Source organism: Symphalangus syndactylus, chromosome 14, assembly GCF_028878055.3.
Source record: "Symphalangus syndactylus isolate Jambi chromosome 14, NHGRI_mSymSyn1-v2.1_pri, whole genome shotgun sequence".
Classification (NCBI taxonomy): domain Eukaryota; kingdom Metazoa; phylum Chordata; class Mammalia; order Primates; family Hylobatidae; genus Symphalangus; species Symphalangus syndactylus.
Window position 1 is genome coordinate 14,603,202 of NC_072436.2, and position 26,353 is coordinate 14,629,554.

Here is a 26,353-nt window from a genome sequence, read left to right on the forward strand (position 1 = left end):
GAACCCCAAGTGTGGGACTAGCACACCTAAAACAGGGATGCACAGAAAGGGAAGGTAGCTGTGATTAAACCTTGAAGCTTGTAGTACCAAGCTCAAGCCTCAGCGTTTGGCAGTAGGAGAGGTGCAGAATGGTTGGGAGAGCCTTGTAGAGGGGATGGAACTTGAGCTGGGACTTGAGGAAGGCTGAGAGAAGGGACAGGGAATGCGGGGTGTAGGGAGGGTGTTCACACAGATTTTGAGAGGAAACTGAGCATGGCTTTTTCGTGGAACTGTGTGAGTGTCTGCATGGCTTGGGTGGGAATGACTAACTTGACTCAAATTACTCATCCCAGGGCCAGACTGCAGTAGCCTGGGGACCAGGTGAAGGAATCTGAACCTTGCATTGTAGAGGCAGTGGGGAGCAGTGAAAGTTTTAAATAGGTGAAAGATAGGCTTTCTTTTCTCTTTTCTTTTTCTTACCCTTTTTGTTTGTTTTTGAGACAGGGTCTTACTGTATTGCCCAGGCTGGAGTGCAGTGTGATCTCGGCTCACTGCAACCTCTGGCTCCTGGGCTCAAGCAATTCTCCCACCCCAGCTTCCTAGGTAGCTGGAACTACAGGCATGTACCATCACACCCAGCTGATTTTTTGTTTGTTTTTTGTAGAGACAAGGTCTCACTATGTTGCCCAGGCTGGTCTCGAACTCCTGAGTTTAAGCCATCTTGCCTGCCTTGGCCTCCCAGAGTGTTGAGATTACAGGCGTGAGATGCTGTGCCTGGCCATGTTTTTTGTTTTTTTTTTTCCTAAAGATTCATCTGACTGGATGTGGTGTTTCACACCTGCAATCCCAGCACTTTGGGAGGCTGGGACCAGTTGATCTCTTGAGTCCATCAGTTCAAGACCAGCCTGGGCCACACAGTGAAATGCCATCTCTACAAAAAAATTAAAAATATTAGCTGGGTGTGGTGGCACACACCTGTAGTCTCAGCTGCTCAGGAGGCTGAGGTGGGAGGATTGCTTGAGTCCGTCAGGCTGAGGCCACCATGAGCCGTGATCGTGCCACTGCACTGTAGCCTGGGCATCGGAGTGAAACCCTGTCTCAAAAAAAAGATTCGTCTGCTTGAGATGTGGGGTGTGTGGAAGGAAGTAGATCAGTGGATACGGTCACCCGAAGCATGATGGGAATTCCAGATACTATATGATGCCATTTCAACATGGAGGAGTAGAAATGGTGATGAAGGTAAAGAGACCACGGCAGAGAGGCGTCTAGAAAGAAATTAACGGCTCTGACAACTTATTTAATAGAAGTGGTAGAGTGTGAGGCAGCTGAAGATAACAAATGTAATTTTCAGGGCAATTCATGGAGGGAGGAAGAATCAATTCAGATTTCTGGGTTGGGCTATTTTTGATATTGTATTCTAAGATGGTCATTGCTTCTTACTAGGAGACAAAAAGGTTTTTAAAAATGTTAAGGTCATCTGCAGTTTTTTGGGGTGGGAGAGTCCTCAGGAACGTTTGCATTTGCAGATGCCTGAGAGCCTTGAGTCCTAGTTGCTGATCTTTAGCGCGGGGTGGTTCTGCCGCGGTCTGCGAGGCTTCTGGAGGGCCTCGTGAACTTGCAGCTCTGTGATCCTGCTGACAAACTGGTTTCTTTCCACACGCGGAATCTGTGCTTTCCCTGCATGGAGCAGTGAATGGGGATATGAAAGGCACCGGATATGAAGCTGATACCGTCACAGTAGAATCCAGAAAAGCTGCTCAGTAAAACAGCTTGTACATTAACCATTCAGACATTAGAAAAGGCTTGTATTGCTTATTGACCTTAAACTTTCTTAATTTTGTCTATCTATCTTTCTTTCTCTTTCTCTTTCTTTCTGTCTTTTCCTTCCTTCCTTCCCTCCCTCCCTCTCCCTCCCTGCCTGCCTCCCTCCCTCCCTCCCTCCCTGCCTGCCTCCCTCCCTCCCTCCCTCCCTCCCTTCCTTCCTTCCTTCCTTCGTCTTGCTATGTTGCCCAGGCTGGAATGCAGTGGTGTGATCACTGCAGCCTCAACGTCCTGAGCTAGGCAGTCCTCCCACCCCAGCGCCCCACCTCCCCGGGCAGCTGGCAGATGGTGTTGTCCTCACATGGCCACAGGCAAGCTCTTCTTATAATGTGACGTTGACACTTCTCCCATTGACAGTGGAGTCCCCATTCCCTCCCCTTGAATCTGGGCTGACTCGGGACTGTAGACCAGGTTATAAAAGGCTCTTCCCTGGATCTGCTGGGGCGTGTGTTGTGAGGAAACCCCGCAGCCATGCGGTGAGGCCCTGTGGAGGTGAGCCACCATCAGTGATTCCAGCCCCCGAGAAGACGCTCACCCCCAGACTGAAGTCTTCCCAGCTGAGGCCCCCTGAGACCTGTGGCGCCCTTTCCTAATTCTTGACCATGGGACCTGTGAGCATAACGAAATGATTGTTTTGTGCTGCTAAGTAAAGGGAGGTTTGTTAAGCAGCAGTGGATAACTTGAACATGTTTTGGAAGCTGGAGCCGGGTGTGGCCATAATCAAATCCCAATGCCTGCAGCTCTGGCCTTGGGATGGGGTGTTGGGCAGAAGCCTCCGGGCCTCCAGGAAAGTGCTGCTGGCTGCCCGAAGGGCCTCCTAGAAGGTAGTAGGGTCTAGTATTTTAGCCTGTGGGTGGCACATGGTGACCGTCCCTGCTACTCTGCCAATGTGAGAAGGCACTACAGTGTCCCCCACGTGGGTTCCCTGGATTTGGTCCTCAGCAGGCTGGGCTTGGCCTACTGGCTGCCTGTTGCCTACCCCGGAAGGAAAGGAGGGAACGTGTCATTGCACGCTGGAGGAAAGGGGCCCTTGTTAGGTGGTGGTGGGAAGCCTGGTGTCGCTGTTGCTATGGGAAAGAGGAAAGTATATGTGTATTTAATGAACTTGTCCGTCTAGTTTAGGAGATTTCCAGGCAGAAAATTCAAAGTGCCACCTGGCTTCTCCTTGGTGTAAAGAAAGAGGACTTGCTGGGTTCAAAAATAAGACTGTTTCTCATTCCCAGTCTCTTCTCCAGGCTCCTCAAGTGAAGAAAGGGCTTCAGGGAAAAAGCGAATCTGGACTGGGCTGTGAGCTCTGTTCCTAAGGCTTCAGATTGAGATCCAAGTGCAGTGTCCGGCCTTGCAGCTGGAGGAGAGCTCTGCCTGCAGATTCTTGCATTAAATCCCCAGTCTGGCCTCTAAGAGTCCAAAGGGCGTTGTCATGCCACAGCCTCTTCTGGGAGCCCAGGAAGAAAAGGGCTTGTCTCTTTATGGGTGCGGCTTGTCTAATGGAGGAGATTATGGGTTAATACACAAAAAGCCCACCAAGTGTTTTTAAAGAAATTGTGTGTCTGCCTGGACTGAAAGGAGCAGAGGCAATACAAAATGAAAATAAGTCTTTGGGCCCCCAGACTTCTGTGAGGAGGAAGCAGGCTATGAAAATCACCCAGCTGTAAACGTGGGGTACTTTTCATGGAAAATGAAGTACATCTGAGAAGGTGGAGCCGAGATCCCAGAGAACAAGCCCCAGGTACCAGGACAGAGCCCTGATGAAGGTGATGGCGCTGTGTGCCTGCCTCGAGTGGCTGTCCTGGGTGGGACATTGTGTCTGGGGTGTGGGTGTGTCTAGGTCAGCTCTTTAGACCTGGATTGGGAAGAACGGGGATGGAAGAGGGGTGGACTTGAGGAACTGCATGTTCCTACACACAGGCTTCTCAGCTGGGCAGGGTTTAGGTGACGAGACCCCAGACTTCAAGCTGATGGCAGTAATCGGATGGGCCTTGGGGGCCCTGGGGAGGTGTCAGGTTCATTTTGCATGTGGGAGGATGTGACGTGTGGTGGCCAGAGGATGAACAGTGGCAGATTGTATTTTCCAGAGATGACTGCAGCAGTATCTCCCGCCCCACATGCCCTCTCTGCAGTGTGACTGTGAAACGCCTCCCATTGAGAGGCAAAGTTGCTGTTCCCTCCCTTGGATCTGGATGGGCTGTGACTGGAGGGGAAATGGCGCTCTTGGCTGGCGTGCTGAGGATGACATACCGTTCGCCTGGTTATCTCGGAACCCAACACCAGCCCCATTGGAGAGGCTGCCAGAGGAGGCCATGGGAGAAGGTGGTTTCCCATTAACAGTGACCACCACCGTCAGCCACCAGATGTGTGAGTGGGGAAGCTTCCAGCGGTGCCAGTGCCAGCCACTGAGCCATCACCAGCTTTTGCATATTGCCCGCTGAGGACCCGGTCATTGTGGAACAGAGACAAGGTGTCCCCTCCCTTCCCTTTCTGAATTCCTGACCCTGCAGGAAGGAGAAAATGATTGCTGGACATCACTAAGAGTTGGGGCACTTGGCTGTGCAGCCACAGCGCAGGCGGGCTGCTCTCCCACGTCTCAGGAGCATGCAGGTTCTGTGCCAGGGATGGCTGGTCAGGCCCTGCAGATGGGCAAAACTTCTCATCCCACACATCCCAGCCTTCTTTAAACTTCCCTGGCAGATTATTTTATGGTTTTGCTGCTGTTGGTGAAGATGGTTCAGTTTTCTTTTTTTTTGGGAATTTTATAACTTTATTTGATGTATTTGACGATCAGCGATTAGTTCTCATCCACATTGACTGTAGATTTTTGAACATGGTAACAGGTACATAGGTAACCAAAGTGTAGAACTTACTTGGTGAATCTTCATCCTCATTACATTTTCTGGATAACCACACACGGATGCGGTAAGGGACATTCCTTATTCCTTTGGCCCAGACAGCTTTGTTGAGCTTGGTATCAATACACACATCTGGAGTTGCCATCTCCTTCATGGCAAATTTCCGAATCTCTTTGAGTGCCCGAGGGGCATGCTTCATGAAGCCCACTCCGTGGATGCGCTTGTGAATGTTGATGGTGTCTTCTCGGGTTACCACCTCGTTGATGGCAGAACAGCCCTTTTTCTTCTCGCCATCCTTTTTTGCGGGAGCCATTCTGCTGGATCCAAGTTGGAAAGGAAAAGGACAGTTGACTTTTCTTGGGTTGTCCATTGGATGATCATCCCAGATGGGTTCTTTGTACTTTTTGTGTTCACATGGTTTAGGGATGTTTTTTCTGATGAGTGGTGGAAAGTAGGAACTATTCATGGTGGCTGGATTTGGCGCTTGTCTCCCTCATCATGCTGTTTATTTTTGTCATGAAAAACATCTCTATCAATAAGATTAATCTCACTTTTACCCAGACAATCTAACCTGTAGACTTTGTTGAGTAAAATTGGAAATAATTTTAAATCTAATTTATCTTGTTGTCAAACCAAGAGAAACCTATCAAGAAACCGCTAAAGCAGTGAGAGCTCAGAATTAGGAGGTCGTGGCATAAAAGGTGATTTTTCTGAGAGCTTCACATCTAGGCAATGGTCTAATTTGTACCAAATGTGAACACGCATTGAATTCAGGGAACTGGGAAAGCACGCGTGTTTGACCCTGCGCACTTTGCAAGAAGCTCGTGGGGGTTGGTGCATCCTTTGAAGGGTTAAGGGAATGAGGGGAGAAAAGTTGATTATTGTTTGGTTGTGCAAATGTGGTGCTGGGTGGAGTCCCCAAGACCACCTCCTGCTTCGAGGATTTACTGGGAGTACTCACAGGACTCAGGATCTAGTACTCATGGGCATGATTTATTACAGTAGAAAGATAACGAAGCAAAACCAGCTAGGGGAAAGGGTGCATGGGGTGAGGTCTGAAGGGGAACCAGGCACAAGCTTCTGAAAGTCCCGCCCCCATGGAGGCTCACAGGAGCGGCTAATTTCCCCTGGAACAAGGTAGACCAATACAAGGTAGTGAAATGTTGCCAGCCAAAGAAGCGCATCTGAGACTTAGTCTCCAGGGTTTTTACTGGAGGCTGGTGACAGGCAGCTTCTGCCAAAATCCCAGCCTTCTGGCAGGAAAGCAGGCATTCAACACAAACCATATTGCTGGAAAACAGTTGAGGCACAGCAAACCCCACTTACTAGTTAGAGTGGTGGGAACCCTCGAGAAATCCAAGTCCGCAGACCCCAGCCACGGCCCACCCCTGTAAGCAGGGCTTTATAAGGAGGGCTGCTGGGGCCTGCTTTCTTGACCCTCTTCTGCACAGATACCAACTTATCCTTTCCTTTCTGATTAATGTCTCTCTCAAACACAGACGGGGGGAATAAAAACCTGAAAACAAGTGAATATTGACATATATATCACCACTTTCAACCAGCTATTTTCAACCAAGTGCTGAAGTATAATGCAGTTGTAGTCACAAAGGGGAAGTAGCAGATATGTTGCAAGAAAAAAACTTATTAGAATTGTATGTTAACTTGGATAGAAACAGAACTTTTCTGAGCTTGTGTGCTATGCAGATACAGAATGCTGGCAGAATTACTTCTGTGAGAACATCATTGAATTATGATTAAATATTAAGTACCTATAAAATATATTTGCATTACAAAAGTGGTTAAAGTAACTTTCTCAGTCTTCATAAATGTAGATAATATCTTTGGACAAAATAATGAGTTAGTCTTTTGATGGAACAGGAGAAGCAGGAGAAAATTGTTGCAGGGGCGGGGCTGCTGATGATACTGTCCCTGTTGGTCCAGAAGGTAAAATCCTCCTGTATTAGTCTGTTCTCACACCGCTAATAAAGACATACCAGAGACAGGGTAATTTGTAAAGGAAGGAGGTTTAATGGACTCGCAGTTCCACATGGCTGGGGAGGCCTCACAATCATGGCGGAAGGTGAATGAGGAGCAAAGTCGCGTCTCACATGGCGACAGGCAAGAGAGCTTGTGTAGGGGAACTCCTCTTTATAAAACCATCGGATCTCGTGAGACTTACTCACTATCATGAGAACAGCTCAGGAAAGATCCATCTGCGCGATTCAATTACCTCCCACCAGGCCTCTCCCACGACACATAGAAATTATGGGAGCTACAATTCAAGATGAGTTTTGGGTGGGGACGCAGAGCCAAATCATACCTTTTTTTTTTTTTTTTTTTGGAGAGGGTGGGTCTTATTACGTTGCCCAGCTGGTCTTGAGCTCCTGGGCTCACGTGATCCTCTTGCCTCGTCCTCCCAAAGTGCTGGGATTATAGGTGTGAGCCACCACACCTGGAGGATTTTCTCTTACGAGTTGGAATAAGGTATGGCCAAGATGGTTAAGACGATCCATGTCATGTGGGATGGCCCATGTTTCACCCGCACTCAGATGCCCTGGGGCTGGGGGCTTATGGGCAGTTTTGCTAATTCTCAAGGTTAAGTTTTCAGCTGGGTGAAGAAGGAAGAAAGACTGTTTCGTTGAACTCAGTGTTGAGGAGAGCAGTGACTGACAGCTGTGGATGTGCTCTCATCCGCCTACTTTTACTAGGCGAGGGGCTTTGTGATGACAGGTGTATAACCTTTCAAGTTTTATTTCTTTTACATTAAGAAAAAAGAAGGTGGGGAGGTGGTGGGTGACAGAGCAGGTGATATGTGAGAGTCAGTGAAAATGCACTGCTGGGAACTAGAGAGCCTGCGCAGGGTTTTTCCGTTACTGTGTCCATGATGAATTGAGGAAACCGTGTCTCATTTCTGGACCATGGCCGAGAGGAAGTGCACGGTCTTAAGTCTCTTATCTAGTGACCACCCAACACAAATGGGGTGTACCGGCTGCAAAACAGAACTGAGTACCAGTGAGGCCCAGACCACCTGGGTGTTTCTCTTCCAGAGCTACAGTTCCTAGGTGTAAAATAGAGCTGGTGATACACACTTTGCCAGGTTATTTGAAAATGCAAAGCACCCAGCACAGTGCCTGACACATGGGAGGCAGTCACAGACCCATCTGTGTTCAGTTGCTCATGACGAATGCCCGTTATGTCTCAGGCACGGACTAGCTGTGCAGTAAGAGGGAGCTCTGAGTCAGACGGAGGGTGGATTTGCTCTTTGGACACTGGTGTAGCTCTGGATCTGATTGTCCTTCATTATCTAGCTTTTGGAAATGTGAGTCATTATGTAAAGCTTGAGGTGTTGGTAGGTGCTAGGTGCATCAAGTTGTGGTGGTGGTGATGTTTTCTATGCGTGTCTCTTACCAACAGACTTTTGTTTTTTGAGACGGAGTCTCGCTCTGTCGCCCAGGCTGGAGTGCAGTGGTGCGATCTTGGCTCACTGCAAGCTCCGCCTCCCAGGTTCACGCCATTCTCCTGCCTCAGCCTCCCGAGTAGCTGGGACTACAGGCACCCGCCACCATGCCCGGCTAATTTTTTGTATTTTCAGTAGAGACGGAGTTTCACTGTGTTAGCCGGGGTAGTCTCGATCTGCTGACCTTGTGATCCACCCGCCTCGGCCTCCCAAAGTGCTGGGATTACAGGCATGGCATGAGCCACGGCGCCTGGCCTTTTTTTTTTTTTTTTTAGAGACAGGTCTTTCTGAGACTCCAGGTGTGGTCTGTCATGCCCTGCTAATTTTTCTATTTTTTGTTTCTTTTAGAGATGAGTGTTATGTTGCCCAGGCTGGTCTGGAACTCCTGGTACCAGTACACTTTTTAGGAGGTTTCCGTTAGCTTTTGAAAATTTTTTACCTGATCTTTAAAAATGAATGCAGCTGTGTAGCAATTTTTAAAGTGGTTGACAGTTTTTTCCCACCCTACCTTTTCTTGATTGAAGCAGCTGATTAAGGACTTTGGGAGTGGTCCTATTGTTTCTTGTATTTTTCTGATTTTTGTTTTAGTGATGACACTGTGGGAAATCATTTGCCAGGGGCAAATTTCAATCTTCGGTCTGAATGGATCTGTCTACTTATCTGTCCATTTATTTATTCACTACCTTTTACCTGTCTGTCCAACCACCTACCTACCCTTCCGTCTGGCCATCCATCCATCCATCCATCCATCCATTGAAGTTCTTTTTGGGGGTGTGAGTATCAGTTTAATTGCACTGCATATCTACCTACAAGTAATACCCCTTAGCAATCAGCAGGCAATGAATCAGGCCATTCCCTGGTTGAAATTCAACTCTAGATTTCTAGAGGGAGCTACTCAGGTTAAGGATTCATTATCTAACAAGAAAAATGAATCTACAGTAGGTTGTATTATAGATGCAGCACATGAAGGCGCCCACACATTACTTCTTAGCAGCTGAGTGTGAGGTGCATGCATGTGAGGCTCAGACCCCATGGTCTTAGGGCATCCTTCAACTTTTTTTTTTTTTGAAGAGGAGTCTCACTCTGTCTACCAGGCTGGTCTTGAACACCCCCCTTGCCTCAAGTGATCTTCCTGTGTCAGCCTCCTAAAGTGCTGGGATTATAGGCGTGAGCCACCACGCCCAGCTTTCTTCAGCCTGAAAAGTATTTAAACATTTTATTACTCTGTAGCTATTGGCAGTACCAGATTTTATTTACAACTGAGGGTAGTTTTGGATCTAAAACCACAGTTTTGGTAATGTTCAAAAATGGATCATTTAGTGGTTTTAATGTCATGTATCAATCATTTTCATAGTATCTTTTATATTGCTCTTCTATATATGTTAGCTTACTAGTTGATTAGTATTTCTGTAACCTGTCCTGCTTTCTAATCTAGCCACTAAGTGTTGAATCAGGATTTACACTCAGCTGTGCCTACTTTAAAACTGATGTTTTGTCCCTCATCTCCCTAAAGGTTTTAATGGCATATATGTGTATATATGCCATTTGTATATATATATATGTAATTATTTTTAAGTTCAGTTTGCTTTTATAGCTCCCCGATTTTTTGACATTGCTTGTTTAGAGAAATTTAGCCATAGTTTTTAGCATTGGGTACTGCGGGATGAGGGCTGGACCTGCTGCTTGGAGCTGCAGTCCTCATCAGGTACCTGCTTGTTGTACCACCTGCACCACCACCCACATGCTCCCCAATTTTTTAAAGTCAATTAAACCCCATATTGAAGGTAAAAATATGCATACATAATTTTTATTATAATGCTACTTAAACATATAAAACCCATGGCTAGGCATAAATTCCTTATGGTTAGAGGAATTTTGTGCAGCTGTAAATCCCAAACATACAAATTCAATCCAACTACAGAGGCAGTAAGTGAACACCATTAATGTGCCAAATGATGTAGTTTTGCTGATGGTGTATTGCTAATGTTGGGTTTCTTGATAGAGTGTATTTGTATTTCAGATTTTTGCTTTCTGTCACTTAATTCTTTTGATTTTGAGAGTGATAGACTCTCTTATTTTTCAGTTTACTGAGCAGGGTTCCCCCACTCCTGCCACCCGCCCCTGCCCGATGGCACAGCACGGTGACAGCAACTTTTTGTGTGTCCATCTGGTACTTTGTTCAAATGGCAGCAAATAGGAATATACAATCTCATTTCCCTCCTTTCCTTAGGAGAAAAGTAATATTCTATATGCATTATTCTGCAATTTTCTTTTTTCATATAACAGAGTATTCTCGAGGTCTTCCCTATGAGTGCATGGAAAACTGTGGGAGTTGCCGTCTTTACAGCCGTTGTTTTTTCTAACAACGTATACTCTAATCTCATTAGAGGTTTGTCACCGCTAATCCAGATTATATCTTCTTTGGCCCTCAAGCAACCCTCTGAAGTAGGTGGCGGTGAGGGTATCAGGAAGAGAAGAAACTGAGATTCAGAGAGGTTAACGGACATGACTGAGGGGACAGGTGGAAGTGTGTGGGGACGTGGCCCACCCTAGGTCTGTGTGCCTAGACAAAGGCTGGGTGCATTGCTGCCTTCTCAGGGCCACTGCCGCCTGCTGAGTCCAGCATGCTCGGGGCACTTTCCCCCCTTCTTGGTGATGGTGGGCCAAGGCCCACCCACAGTAGCTGACCGTGTTGGTCTTCAGAGTCTTTTGGTGTTTATTGAGTGCCCTTGTACAGATGAGGGAACAGGTGCTTCTGCGTGTGGTTCAGATGGAACCGCTACAGTCTGCAGATAACTGAGCATGAAGCTGAGGGTGGTCAGACGCCGATTGCAAAATTTGCTGCACCCAGTGTGAGAGTCGGGGATGAGCAATGCCTTTTACTGACCTAGGAGGTGTTAACAATGACAAGAAGAGGTCAGAGTGGGCAGGAGGCACTAGGCCAGGAGAGGAGAGAGTTGGGAGGAGGAAGTGGCCACGCTGCAGGTACCCTAACAGATCCAGGGAAGCATGGAGAGCACAGCGCGGCCCGTGTGGAGAGGGCATCACTAGCCTGTCTCGGGCTGCAGGGGGCGGGGAGCACATGCGGCCTGCAGACCTTTCCTCAGGTTTGTGCTGGGTGCTCTGCTCTCAGGCCCACAGAATTCTGCACTGTGAGCAGCGCAGGTCAGAAGAGGCATTTGGAAATGACACGCTCTGTCCAGGAACTGTAGTAAACGTTCTAGCTGTTAATATTCCTCCTTCTGGGAGATGGTGGGTTTCACACTGAGTTAAATAGCTTCACGACTGCTAGTGGTTGGAAGCTTCCAGATTAGTAGTTTAAGCCAGAAAACAATGTTGATATGTCTTGAGATGTGTATAAATCATTTGATTTGGCTGGGCAGGGTGGCTCACACCTGTAATCCCAGCATTTTGGGAGGCTGAGGTGGGCAGATTATTTGAAGTCATAGTTCGAGACCAGCCTGGCCGACATGGTGAAACCCCATCTCTACGAAAAATAGAAAAATTAGCCCGGCATGATGGCACACACCTGTAATTCCGGCTACTCAGGAGGCTGAGGCATGAGAATCGCTTGAACCCAGGAGGTGGAGGTTGCAGTGAGCTGAGATTGCACTGCTGCACTCCAGCCTGGGTGACAGAGCGAGATTCTGTCTCAAAAAAAAAAAAAAAAAAAAAAGATGATTAAGGTTTTGTGTGTGTGTGTGTGTGTAAGAGAGCCATTGTAGGCTACATGCACGTGGTAATAGACTTTAAACGGTAAATGGAAAATGGTCGCTTACAACTGACATTGAGCCAATTGAAAAGTGTAGCCCAGGGTGTAGATAGCACATTCCCCTGCTATGCCTGCTGGGTCCTGGCACGAGGCCTTCCAGCAAGTTGGTTCTCACGTCAAGGGCATGTCCTGAGGGTCATGGGGCCTTGGCCATCAGGGAGAGAATAAGGTTTTCTCATTTTTGACTTCAACTAATGGTCATACAGTTGCTTTTCTCTTCATTTATTGGTTTACTGTCCTTTCCTCATCCTCCTCTATCTCCACGTCCTCCTTTATCTCCAGCTCTTCTCCTCCTCCTCTTTCTCTTCCTCCTTCTCCTTCTCCTTCCCTCCTTGCATTTGTTCAGCTTTACCACGTTCATTATACACTCAGCAAAATGTGAAACCTTTCATTTCCTCTTCCTGGTACATGCAGCAAAAAGCTTGATTATACAACATTGTGATGATATAGACAGAAAACATGTCTGAATTGTGTTCATGGAATATGTAGCATTCCCATGGTTGTCAATTACTGTAGCTCATTACAGTGAGCAAGTGTGTCTTGTTAGTAAGAAGGTTCAGGGAGTTGAGATGATGGGGCTGAGATGTTGCCTGCTGTCTCCATGGTGTGGGCAGGTAATGGTGCAGGGGGCGTTTATGAACTGGTGTGGAGGTGCCTCATAGGGACCCTGTGCTTGAGGAAAGGGCAGAAGGCTGATGGCCTCGTGGCTGTACTCCCGGGTGCTTCTTGCTGGGCGGCTCTCACTGAGCGGGAGTGAATGGGAAGGGAAACTTCCTGATGTGATCCTTCAGCCGAACCTAGGATGATCTGCACGACAGTAGACCCCAAGGAGCACCCCGTGCCACCCACCAGGAGAAGCCCCGAGGAAGTGATACCCTCCCTGACTTGTTAGAGTGCTTCTCTTGAAGGAAAGAAAACCCAGAAAGTTCTTTGACTTCTGTGGTACTGAAGGTATCATCATCTTAGACACCAATTTAGCATGAAGGGAGGATAATGTGTCAGACACTTGAATATTGTTGCACATCTGCTTTTCCTACTGAATTTTCAAGTGCAGATAGATGTGCAGTCTGTTGAATATAATGGGTTTTCGATCTTTTCCTTTCTTGGAAAGTAAAATGCTTTTTATTACCTGGAAACTAATTTCAAGCAATAGATTGCATTTTTCCTAGGAGTCTTGTGGTCAGTTTTGTTTTTCCAGTGAAGAGTGCCTCCAGATCTTTATTTTGAAAATGTTTCACACAGTTGGAAGACCTGAAAGAGTGGTACCATGAACACCTCACAGTCACCACTTTGACACAAGGCTTGTTTGCATTTTGTCGTATTTGCTCTTTCTGTCACACTTTTGTTTTTGAATCATTTGAAAGTAAGTAGCACACGTTATTATTATTATTATTATTATTTGAGATGGAGTCTCACTTTGTCGCCCAGGCTGGAGTGCAGTGATGCGATCTTTGCTCACCGAAACCTCTGCTTCCTGGGTTCAAGTGATTCTCCTGCCTCAGCCTCCTGAGTAGCTGGGATTATAGACACGCATCACCACACCCAACTAATTTTTTATTTGTACTTCTAGTAGAGAGGGGGTTTCACCATGTTGGCCAGGCTGGTCTTGAACCCCTGACTTAAAGTGATTTGCCCGACTCTGCTTCCCAAAGTGTTGGGGTTACAGGCGTGAGCCACCATGCCTGGCTAGTGATTTTCTTCCTGAATACTCCTGCACACATCTCATAAGAATTAAAACATCATTCACCCGTTTAACCATAATACCAATATCACTCCTAAGAAAATTGACCATACTTCCACAATATTATCTAAATATTTCGTCTATATTGAAGTTTCTTCAGCTGTTTCAATAACATCTTTTATAGCTGTTTTTTAAAAAAAACCAAAATCTACTCATTATGTTTGTTTCTTTAGTCTTTTCTAAATGTAGAACTCACCCCCGCCCCCCATAAATGACACAGACTTCTTGCGGAAGGGTCCTGCTGCTTGTGTTGGAGAATGTCCCGCTTAGGTTTTGCTGAGTGTTTCCTCATGGCGTAATTTCACTTGTTTTTTCATTCCCTGCATTTCCTGCAAACTGGAAGTTCAATCTAGAGGTTTGATTGTATCCACATTAAGTCTTTTGGGCCAGAACGCTTCATAAGTGTTGTTGATGACTTCACATTGTGTTACACCAGGAAGTGATCAGTCTTTAACTTAGAAGATTTGCTCTCACTCTAAAATAGGATAGTTTTAAAAATAGGCGTCTTTTTTAAGGGAAGGGTTCTCACTTTTTCACCCAGGCTAGAGTACAGTGGTATCATCATAGCTCACTGTAACCTCTAACTCTTGGGCTCGAGCGATCTTCACACCTCACCCTTACACGTAGCTGGGACTACAGGTGTGCACCACTATGCCTGGCTAATTAAAAAAAATTTTTTTGTAGAGACAGGGTCTTGCTGTGTTGCCCAGGCTGGTCTTGAACTTTTGGGCTCAACAGATCCTCCCACCTAGGCCTCCCAAAGTGCTAGGATTACAGGTGTGAGCCCCTGTTGGGCCTAAAATATGAATCTTAATGTTTACTCTGGCCGGGCGCGGTGGCTCACGCTTGTAATCCCAGCACTTTGGGAGGCCGAGGCGGGCGGATCACGAGGTCAGGAGATCGAGACCACGGTGAAACCCCGTCTCTACTAAAAATACAAAAAAAAATTAGCCGGGCGTGGTGGCGGGCGCCTGTAGTCCCAGCTACTCGGAGAGGCTGAGGCAGGAGAATGGCGTGAACCCGGGAGGCGGAGCTTGCAGTGAGCCGAGATTGCGCCACTGCACTCCAGCCTGGGCGACAGAGCAAGACTCCGTCTCAAAAAAAAAAAAAAAATGTTTACTCTGTCTTCACACATAACTGATTGTCTAGTTACTAAATTCTGTGTTGTAAATCTGGCTTGCTTAGCTTCCAGTGTCGAATTATCTGAAACCATTCTGATTTGCAGCCTTCGCTTTGTGGCTCATTTGTTCTCTGAAGCCTGTGTCTTATGTACAAAGAAAGGTATAAATACTCTTCTTTGAACTTTTAATTGAAACTGATGTGGAAATCATTTGTCACAACCTGGGCAACACAGCAAGACCTTGTCTCTACAAAAAATACAAAAAAATTAGCTTGGTGTGGTGGCACCCACTTGTGGTCCTAGCTACTTGGGAGGCTGAGGTGGGAGCATCACCTGAGCCCAGGAGGTTGAGGCTGCAGTGAGCCGTGATCACGCCACTGCACTCCAGCCTGGGAGGCAGAACGAGACTTTGTCTCAAAAACAAACAGACAAACAAAACTTTTGTCAAAGATGTAAGGCCATAACGTGGATGGAAATTTTAAGGGGAAAGTAATATATATGAGTGCGTATGTGTAGTTATAAAAAGAACCAAAAGCATCTCAAAGTCCATAGTCCGTCAGCATCAGCCTCTGTTCACAGAGCCAGGGGCCCCCCACTCGGACGCATCTCCTGTAAGATGAAGGCCCCGGTGTGGTGTGTGGCCTTCAGTGATCGTCCTCCCGGAGTCCTGCTGGCTCTGCTTGGAGAACCTGGCCACTTTCCTGCCTCTGCTCCTGGCAGCCTCCATGGCCTGTCACTTCTTGTTTGCCTGTAAATTCTCTCTCCAGACTCGAGTGACACTTGGCCTTGCAAAGCGTTCCCCAGTGCTGTCAGACAGGGTTAGTTCTAAGTCTTTCCTGGGAGATCCGTGGCACTCTGGGCATTTCTGGAGGGAAACTTATGTGTGTCTCTCGTCCCTGGAAGGGACAGGGCACATCTTGTTCATCAGGGCACCGCAGCCCCGGGACCCGGCCTGACTCTGATGCCACAACCATTTAATGAAGACATTCAAAGTGAACATTAAGAATCTCTGTCTCTTCATACTTCTTTTCTTGTGCTTGTATTTAATATGTAATAACATTGATATATGAATACTTTCAAGAAGAACAAACAGGACACAGGTGCTCTCTATGGTTGAATGAAGCAGTGTTGGACTCGGGCTGGGCCACATGTTGTGTGGACACAGGTGCTGTCTATGGTTGAATGAAGCAATGTTGGACTCGGGCTGAGCCGCGTGTTGTGTGGACACACGTGCTCTCTATGGTTGAATGAAGCAGTGTTGGACTCGGGCTGAGCCGCGTGTTGTGTAGACACACGTGCTCTCTATGGTTGAATGAAGCAGTGTTGGACTCGGGCTGGGCCGCGTGTTGTGTGGACACAGGTGCTCTCTATGGTTGAATGAAGCAATGTTGGACTCAGGCTGGGCCGCGTGTTGTGTAGACACATGTGCTCTCTATGGTTGAATGAAGCGGTGTTGAACTCGGGCTGGGCCACGTGTTGTGTGGACACAGGTGCTCTCTATGGTTGAATGAAGCAATGTTGGACTCGGGCTGGGCCGCGTGTTGTGTGGACACAGGTGCTCTCTATGGTTGAATGAAGTGGTGTTGGACTCAGGCTGGGCCGCGTGTTGTGTAGACACACGTGCTGTCTATGGTTGAATGAAGCGGTGTTGAGACTTGGGCTGGGCCACGTATTCTAGATAAGTGGCTGTGGAGCATGATGAAGCGTCCATCGCGGCATCATCTCTGTACCCAGGTGTGGCTGTGCTGAGTGGATTCCTGCCGCAGATCTCGGGAAGAAGGTTGGCTTTCCTCCTGGTGTTGGTGGAAGGCCTCCCCTGAGACACTGCTGCACTCCACTGGGGCCTTTCATTGTCCTCTCCCTTCCTGACAAGGAAATGGCTGGACACTCTCTTCATGTCAGCAAGGACCCTAGGTGCTGGGGACTCAAAGACAAGCCAGGCCTGAAAGACCCACCCAGAGCCAGGGGAGCCCACCCCCAATACATACTCACCAAGCCACGTGCTGCGGTTGGGGGTCCCGAGGTGTGCTCAGGCCAGCCTGTGGGGACGGCAAAGTGGCCTCCCCAAGAAAGGGGCCTGTCCTCAGTGTTTCAGAGGCCTCACCTTGTCTCATGCTTGAAATATTTCCTGAAGAATGCCATTTTTGAAATTTATTTTCTAAAGAAAAAAATCCAAATATTGAAAGGCTCTGCTTGAATTTTTGTTAACCATTACTATATCAAGAAAAGATTTCTGATTTAGGTGGCTCCTTCAGAATATCTGATTCCTGTGCTGGCTTCTGCGTTGCCTTTGCAGGCCTGTGTTTATAGGTGAGGTTTTCTCATTCAGATGGAGCTCTGTGGTGTTAAATGTGGCCTTCTTTGTTTTGTGTTACATGTTTTTCTCAACTTTATGAGATCAGACCAGATAGAGAATGTTAAAGAAAAAAATATTTCGGGCAATTAGAATTGCAAGAATGTCAAGAAGAAATATGTGTAGTGAATAGCAGGCTGTAGAAACCGTCTCACTGCTCAGATCTTAAAATCTGTAGCCGAGAGAGGCTTCGAAGCACCCGGGGAAGACGCGTGTGCCACTCTGCGTTTTGTAAAATTCTCGACCATGGACTTGACTGTAGAGCTCGCTTTGCCGACAGCTGCTTTAGTCGTCGATAGTCCCCAAGGATAGTTGCGTGTGCCGTCGCCTTCGTCACCAGGACTTGGAGGAAACCGCAGTGTTGCTCTTTGTTATTTCACGTTGATAATTCCTTCCACCTTTGGCCTTGTCCTGCGGTAATTCCTCATTTAGGATTCCTTCGAATAGTTGGGTCATAGGGAGAGTTCTGACGTTATTTTACTAAGGTGAGGTTTGCTAAGCCATCATTCTTAATGTACATGGCAGAAAAAGCCATTCAGAGAAAATATCTGAGTCTGTTCCTGCCAGGTTAAACAGAAAGGGGATTTGCCAAGGATCTCCAGAAGACCTGAGAGCCGGTCCTTGAAGTTATGGTAGGCCTCAAGGGGGCTTCTGTAGCTGCTGAGCAACTGAGACAGTGGAGGAGTCCTAGAAGACCTGCCACCGCCTCCTGAAGAGCCAGGTGCCTCTGCCACACAGCTCACAGGGTGCTCACCTCCCTGTGGAACGGGGGCCTCAAGTCTCAGGGTCTAGAATTGGATCTTGTAGGTGCATCTGATCATAGGAACCCAGGTCACATGCTGGCCCCTTAGCTGCAGGAGTCAGGACACAGTTCTTTTTTTCCTCACCTTAGTAAGCTAGGACCTGTAGCATAAGAAATTGTGAAGATATGCGGAAGGTGTTAAGAAGATTACGGGGAACTACAGATGGCAGATGTCTGCTGTGGTTCCCCATGGGGCATCTTAATGGACGGCTTATTACTAGGTTTTCAGCTGTGCAAGACCTTTGATTTACCCATGCCTTTCATCTCTGATACCCACTTAGCAGCACATGCTGTTACCTATTCTCTTTGAAATTGAAGTTTCTTTCTTCCTTGTCCCATTCCACTCTTGCCACACCTAGCTCAGGCCTTCTTATTTCACCATGACAGCTTCCTGGCTAATTTCCCTTCCTCCATTCTTTTTCTTCCCAAGTAAATGTTAGCCCTTGTCATTAATGTTAGACGTCATCTTCCTGAAAATATCCATTTAGCCAGGTTTATGCCGTGGCAGCTGCAGTGGGGCCCGGAGGCCTTTCTTCCAGGCCTCTGTTATTGGAATCCACCTCCCGCGTCTATTTGGAGCTATGGGGCCTTTGGAACGGCTTCATGAGATGCGTTGGCCCAAGCAGAAGGCTGGTACAGAAGCAGAACAAAGCTCTGAGCATTCTGAGAGTTTTCTGTTGAGAAATGCCATGGGCTTATGTCTTCAGCCTGCCTGGGAGCCCTGCATATTTTTACTTGCCTTGGGGTTGATTTGATGAAGCCTGTGCCATGGGTAACATATTGCTGGATAATGAAGAGTGGAAGGAAAATTAGCCCTGAATGAATGACTCAGTCCCATGATAATGTGGCTAATTTTAATTTGCATCAGGAATAGTAAAGCTGTGGCCCAGTGTGTTATCAAATAAATCTCTAAACAGCCTTGAAATCAATCCATTTATTGAAAATTGAAAATCTTTTTTTTTTTTTTTGAGACAGTCTTACTCTGTTGCCCAGGCTGGAGTGCAGTGGCATGATCTTGGCCCACTGCAACCTCTACCTCCCGGGTTCAAGCGATTCTTCTGCCTCAGTCTCCCAAGTAGCTGGGATTACGGGTGCACACCACCACGCCTGGCTAATTTTTGTATTTTTAGTAGAGATGGGGTTTCACCATATTGGCCGGGCTGGTCTCGAACTCCTGACCTCGTGATCTGCCTGCTTCAGCCTCCCAAAATGCAGGGATTATAGGCATGAGCCACCACACCCAGCCTGAAATTTGAAAATCTTGTTCCACGAAATAAATTTTAGAAAATTAGCCAGGCATGGTGGCACATGCCTGTAGTCTCAGCTACTCGGGAGGTTGAGATGGGAGGATGGTTTGAGCCCTATTGAAGCAATAGGCTTCACTTTGTATCTTGAACTGGGAAGGAGTGGAGAAAAAAAAAAATTAGAGCCCTTTGCTATACTTATTTTATGAAGACCAATTATTTGTTGGTTTTTAAGGACCAGAGTTCCCAGGAGTAAGTGAAACATGACTCGATCTCTAAGTGTGCCCAATACTGCCGGCACCACATTTCTTACACTGGTCCAGCTCGCTCGTTACCTTGGATACTCGCCCAAGCTTCAGCTGACCGTGCAGGTTATTTTCTAGATCTTCAGGGTATAAAAACAGTTGTATAGACATACATGCACAACCATGAAAAAAATTTTTTGACTATTGTGGTAAAGTCATTTTATCCCCACTTCTGCCCCCCCATGCTTATAGAAATAACATGTTTATGGTAGATGGAAAGTGCATACACAGAAGGGCCAGGTACAAAGAAGAAAAGAAGAATCATCCATGTTCCTCTGCAGAGGTCAGAATCACTCATGACATCTTGTGTTTTCATTCGGTGTGACCTTATCTTTGGAATCACAGTTGTGGGTACGGTTTTGTACCCTCCTCTTTTCAGTTATGTTTGAGCATGTCCTGTGCCATTTAATATTCTTTGAGAACATATTTTTTAAACAGCTCTACTGAGATACAATTCACATACCCCAGAGTTCACCCATTTACCAACAGAGTTCACCAACGGTTGCAACCTGAAAGTATGTTTTTGTAAAGGACATACAATATTTTATCATGTAACACTGTTTAATATATGCCATTTAATTATGCCCTTCAACGTGGAATTTTAGGCTTCCATAGAATACATTTTATCATATTTAGATTTTATGCTGTTGAATGACTTGGAATTAATTTGTAAGTGTATATATCCTCATATTTTTGCTCTGTGACAAAGTATTTTTATTTTGACTTTTTAGGTAAGGAGACTGAAGAATTTTTTTCTTTTTTTGTTAATTTCACCCCATAAGGCGTTTCAGGAAGAGGCAAAGAAATGGTTCCTAGTTCCTCACGCAGTCCTTGGTGGGCGGTGGGCTGACTGGCTGCGCACAGTAGGCCTCAAGATAGAAGCGGTTCATTTAGAGACCCCCAGGCATAGTTGCATGGCTTCGCAAACCCGCACCAGGGCTGACCATTTGTTTTTGGAGGAACCACTAAAGGATTCAGTATAGAATTCTTTAAGAAGGGAGTTTCTTTAGTTTGCTTAAAATAGTTACAACTTTTTTTTTTTTTTTTAAGACAGGGTCTTGCTCTGTCACCCATGGTGGAGTGCAGTGGTGTGATCTCGGCTCACTGTAACCTCCGCCTCCTGGGTTCAAGCAGTTCCCCCACCTCAGCTTCCCGAGTAGCTGGGACCACAGGTGCCTGCCACCACAGCCGGCTAATTTATTTATTTATTTATTTATTTTTATATTTAGTAGAGAGAGGGTTTCACCACGTTGGCCAGAGTGGTCTCAAACTCCTGACCTCAGGTGATCCGCCCAGCTTGGCCTCCCAAAGTGCTGGGATTACAGGCGTGAGCCACCACGCCTGGCCAAAACAGTTGCAGTTTCTATAATAAACTTTTTTTCCCCCAGAATAAAACTAGCACCTTTAAAGTGAGCTATAACGATTCCTTTTATGAAACTTATTTTGTATGCAGTTCTTATTTTGACTTTCAGAAATCTAAATTTCTCAAGGGTCTGTGATGTTGGAACTAAACTCATACCAAGTCCCTTGTGCAGTTTGCGGGCACAGGAAGGGGTGAGCCAAGTGAGGACTGCAGCACTCATGTGTGCAAAGGTCACCGTGGGTGAGGCCTCCTCATCCCTGAGGCCGAAATTTTCCTCTTCTCGTTTCCTTTTGATCAGGATGTTCTACAGGGGTGGAGGCAGATTTTAAAAGCAGTGATACACAGACAGAATTTGGCCTAAAAAAAGAGTAGTACTTAAATCTAAATGAGGCCTCTGGCTCAAGGTAACAAGCTGAGCTCATAGATTCAAGCACCTCTCCCCTCATTCCCAATTCCCATTGAAATGAACAAAGGAATATAAAAATAGGGAGTCTCCCAAGCTAACACAGTTGCTGCTGGTGATGATGATCTTGTTTTGGACTGCAGGTTTTGGTTGCAGAAATTCAGTTGGATGTGCTTCCTGCGGGCTCGGTGCTCACTTTGTAGCAGTGCTTGGGATGGAAGTGAGGGGGCAAACTGGCTTTTCCTTCTCTTGAACAACTTGGTTACCCGCCTCCCTTTCCCTGCGAGGTATATCTACTCTCTTTGCTATATGTTCTAGTTTCTGACTTTCTTTATAAATTATGCATTTGTGTAGCTTCGGCTTTGCTCCAAGTTTCTGCGTGATGCTGTGAGTCCTAATGAGCGCTCCCGGGAATTGGGTGGCTCTGCCTTCAGACAAACCAGGGGATAGTGAATGTTGTGACCTGTGTGGCCAGCCCTAGTCTTGCTTTGTGTTTATTTTCCACAACTCTCAGTTGTTGATGTTGGGAGGATAAGTGTGAGCCACACTCTCAGTGTGGGGGACAGAAGGCAGTGATCAGGCTGCTGAACATGTTTAATTTCTTCATTCTGCACGGTGACTTAGGTGTCACTGCGCGTCAGCCTGTGAATTTATACTCAAGCTTGTTTGTGCCACCTGATCACCTGTATCTTTTTAAATATATATGATTTTATCCAATCAATTATGAAGGAAGACTCCAGTAAGGAAATCCCTTGTGATTTGGTTTGAATTCTTTGGGAGGTAACAGGCGTTAATAGGTTTTTCACCTGTGAGGTGACATGCTCTGAGCTTACAGGCCTTCGAGTGGAGGTGATCTGGTCTGCAGGCCCTGTGTGCAATTCTGAAACCCAGAAGCTCTGAACGCTGGATTATTTATACAGCTCATTTGGTGGCAACGCTTGGCCTGAGCTGGGGTGAGACTGGACACTCTTGATTGATTCCATGGAGAATGGAAATGTTAACGTGGTGAGTGCTGGGTGCTGCTCCAAACCCTCCTGGGTGTGTTAACCCTCCTGGGTGTGTTATGTGAGATAGGGCAGAGGGATCACATTATCCTTTCACCAAGCTGAACACTGTGGAATTTCAAAACCAAGCTGGCACCAAAGGAGCATCAAGAACACTGCCCAGGCTGTTACAATAACGTCAGGACCCCACTGCTTGACGGCCCTCAGCCTCTGCCACCTGGAATCCAAAGTGCCGTGGAGATCTTTGAGCCGGGGCACAGGATCCTTAGGTGCGTGCTCCAGCCTTTAGGGGGTGCCTCCAGGATGGCTGGGAAGACCAGTCATGAGTCAGAACTCAGAATCGGAAAAATCCTTAGCACCTAAGAGGTCATCTGTCTCCACCCCCTCACTTTAAGGATGAGGAAATTGTTCAGGAGGGATTGGAATTCACCGTCATGTCCAAGGCCATGCACTGTTAGTGAGCATTTAAAGTTTTATAGTTTCTCAAAATGATATTCTTTTCAAATTCAAAATTAACCTGTGGGGATATAACGATGTCATCTTAAATTACATTGCATTGGAGGAAAATGTCTTAAAGTCAAAAAACTTATGTAATATTATGCAGTCTTTGGCACATTAAATAGCCCTTACATTTTAAACATTCTGTAACTGTTATTAAAAAACATTAATCAAGAGTTTTTGGAACGAGGTTGCCATAGAAATGAAAATACAATGCCAAAAAGACATTTTAGGTATAGCTAAGAATTTAAAAACTTACTAAATGTGAGGCCAGGTGTGGTGGCTCACACCTATAATCCCAGCACGTTGGGAGGCGGATGCTGGCAGATCACCTGAGGTCAGGAGTTAGAGACCAGCCTGGCCAACATGGCGAAACCCCATCTCTACCAAAAATACAAAAAGTTAGCTGGGCATGCTGGCAGGCGCCTGTAATCCCAGCTACTTGGGAGGCTGAGGCAGGAGAATCGCTAGAACCCAGGAGGCGGAGGTTGCAATGAGCTGAGGTCGTGCTACTGCACTTGATCGTGGTCAACAGAGTGAGAGTCTGTCTCAAAAAACAAAACAAAAAACTTACCAAATTTGAAATTAGGCTCACAGTGTTAAAATTTGCAGAGGAGCAAGACGTATTTTTTTGGCTGAAGGATATGTGGTATTTTACCCAGTTTTGGAGTTAAATTGGTAGCTAGATATTAGAGCAAACACATTGTTCTAGTTCATGTGTCAGTGTATTCTCGAGGTGTTTTTCTTGTTTTCTTTAAAAGTATAATGCAGGGTGTAGGGTTAGGTGTGTATTGTATAAACAAGGATGAATGGAATTAATTTATTTCTTGTTTTCGTTCTTGTCTTTGTATAGTGTAGCTAATTTCACACATTGCAGCTGAGGGCCGTGCCTTCCTATTGCTGGCCTGTAAAGAAGTCAGAAATGATCTCTAGGTAGGTAGCATTTGGTGAGTCAGGAAGACCACACTTAATACCAGGCACAGTGAGGTGAGGCCCCTTAGCCATCCCATGGGACTAAAGGATGATTCTTGGGCTTCTATTAATACTTTTGTATAAGGGACTTAGAGATCTTCAGAGATACTTTTTATAATTAACTAGAACTACTCATTTGACTGAGAATGTTAAATTTTAAAAATTTAATTAGCTGCATTTGTAGAGGTAGAGGAAATATGACTTGTCTAGAACGACAGCCGAGGTAGCAGAAATAGGAATAAGTCAGAGGTGTTGGGAATGCCATATCACCACCCTGTGTCAGCCTCTGCCGCCTCCCCAGCCCCGAGACGCAGAGGAGGAAGCAGACCCAGCAGCCGCAGAGCCCCTTCACCCAGCGAGCTTGCCCTAGTCCTGGCTGCCCCACTTGCTCGCTCCCTGGACTTGCAGCCGCCCCTTACTCCCTGGATGCCTCGCTGGGAGGGGAACGCCACCACCTAGTTCATGGCCCTTTGGTGAAGGATGAAGTAGACTGTGTCTACACTGCATGGCTCAGGGAATAAGCACTAGCACAGGGAGGTCGCCATTGATCAGAAGTGCTGGGACTGAGCCCCAAACCTGGCTGTGAATTTCCGGGGGGCAAGAAAGAACAGGGTTGTGTGGGAAGTTACTGAGCATACATCAGCCCAGAAAAACAGCTCTGCCCACCTTTTCCTGGGGCGCACAGAGCATGTGGATAAACGGGGAGAAAGCACTGCCAGACAAGGCCCAGGGCAGCGGCGGTGGCACTTGGCCACGGGAGCAGTGGGTGGGTGTCTCAGATTCGGCCTGTTAATGCTGTTTCTTCCACAGGATTTTGCTAGAGGAGCCTGACATCAGTTTAAGGCATATTCTCTTTGCAGATTAGGGACATGATAAGCCAGTGGGGAACCAGTTAAGCTGTGGGGAAGCACAAGTTCTATTAGAAGGTTTCCCTTCCCACAGAGGGACCCTGCAGATGACTGTAGGCAAAGCCAGCCTCTTCCTTTAGGAGGCAACTTGGAACTTGCTCTAGGGTTTGAATTAATTCCTCTCCATATTACAGAGCATGAAAGAAACACCCTTGATTTAAAAGTGTTATGAGGCAGGTGTTAACAGTTGTTCACCATGGCCACAGGAAGACCACAGAAACATTTCCAGGAAATGTCTAGTTTTAAGCAGTTTATCCTCAAAGGCTGAGTTTGCTATACAATAATTGGGATTTGGGATTATGGATACTGATCACTTAAATATTGGAGGATGACTAATTAAATACAGTGACTTTTGTTGTTCCAATTTTTAATGCTTTCTCCTGATAATAGATGAATGGGCCATTTGTCTCTTACACTTCATAATGGAGGCTTCTGTTACATGTCTGTGGAAAGACATTCTTCTCCTAATATATCCACGGAGGCAGAGATGCAGTTCCTTTAGAAAGTGATATCATTGGCTGGGTGGTGGCGCATGCCTATAATCCCAGCACTTTGGGAGGCCCTGGGCTGGTGGATTGCTTGAACTCAGGAGTTGGAGACCATCCTGGGCAACATGACAAACCTCATCTCTACCAAAAATACAAATAAAACTAGCTGAGTGTGGTGGCACACCCTGTGGTCCCAGCTACTCTGGAGGCTGAGGTGGGAGGATCGCTTGAGCCCAGGAGGTGGAGGTTGCAGTGAGCCAAGATTGTGTCGCTGCACTCCGGCATGGGTGACAGAGAGAGACCCCACCTCAAAAATGAAACAAAACAAAAAAAGAAAGTGATATAATTATAAATTTTTTTAACTGTTAAGAGAGGAGGCACTAAAATGCTTCCTTTTTCCTATACAACTTTAAACTCTGTTTTGAATAGAGTATCTTATCTCGATGTGTTAAAGATTGTACTGAAAATCAGTCGCCAGCATCATTCTGAACAATGAAACATTTATGTCTCATGAAAATCAAGTGCAAAGATCTCCACTGTCATCATTTTGTTATTATTAGTGTTATTTTAGAAGTTCTGGTCAATACACTAAGATCTAAAACCGAAACGAGGAATGATCTATTGGAAAGAATGAGACAGACTTATTATTCTTAGATAGTATAGTTGTATACTTTCAAAACCTGAAAAGAATCACCAAAAAGCAATTACATTTAACTAAGAATTTAGTAAAGGAACTAACCATTTTTCTTATATATCAGCAATTATCAATAAGAAACTGTTATGGGGAAATACATGTATTTCCCTGAAATACTCATGAAATATCTGGAAATCTTAAAAGTATTTTTATTTGTGATAATTTTATACATTCATATAATCAAATCAGAGTAATTGAGATACCTATCACCTTAAATATTTATCATTTTCTTTTTTCTTTTTTTTGTTTTTTTGAGATGGAGTCTTGTTCTATTGCCCAGGCTGGAGTACGGTGGTACAGTCTCGGCTCACTGCAAACTCTGCCTCCAGGGTTCAAGTGATTCTCCTGTCTCAGCCTCCTGAGTAGCTAAGATTACAGGTGCACACCATCATGCCTGGGTAATTTTTATATTTTTAGTAGAGACGAGGTTTCACCATGTAGGCCAGGCTGGTCTTGAACTCCTGATGTCAGGTGACCCGCCCGCCTCAGCCTCCCAAAGTGCTGGGATTACAGGGGTGAGCCACTGTGCCTGGCCTCTCTTTTCTTTGTGCTAGGAACATTTGAATTATTTTCTTTAGGTATT

At 46.2% G+C, this 26,353-nt stretch overlaps 2 protein-coding genes across 7 annotated transcripts in view; one reads left to right on the forward strand and one right to left on the reverse strand.

The window, feature by feature from the left end:
* Nucleotides 1-26,353, forward strand: part of RPTOR (regulatory associated protein of MTOR complex 1) — a 420,015-nt gene that overhangs the window by 48,903 nt on the left and 344,759 nt on the right. The window lies entirely within an intron of this gene.
* LOC129462100 (large ribosomal subunit protein eL31-like) lies at nt 4,553-4,995 on the reverse strand. The gene has a single exon (XM_055241795.2). The coding sequence runs from the start codon at nt 4,957-4,959 to the stop codon at nt 4,579-4,581; it is 381 nt and encodes a 126-aa protein (XP_055097770.1). The 5' UTR covers nt 4,960-4,995; the 3' UTR covers nt 4,553-4,578.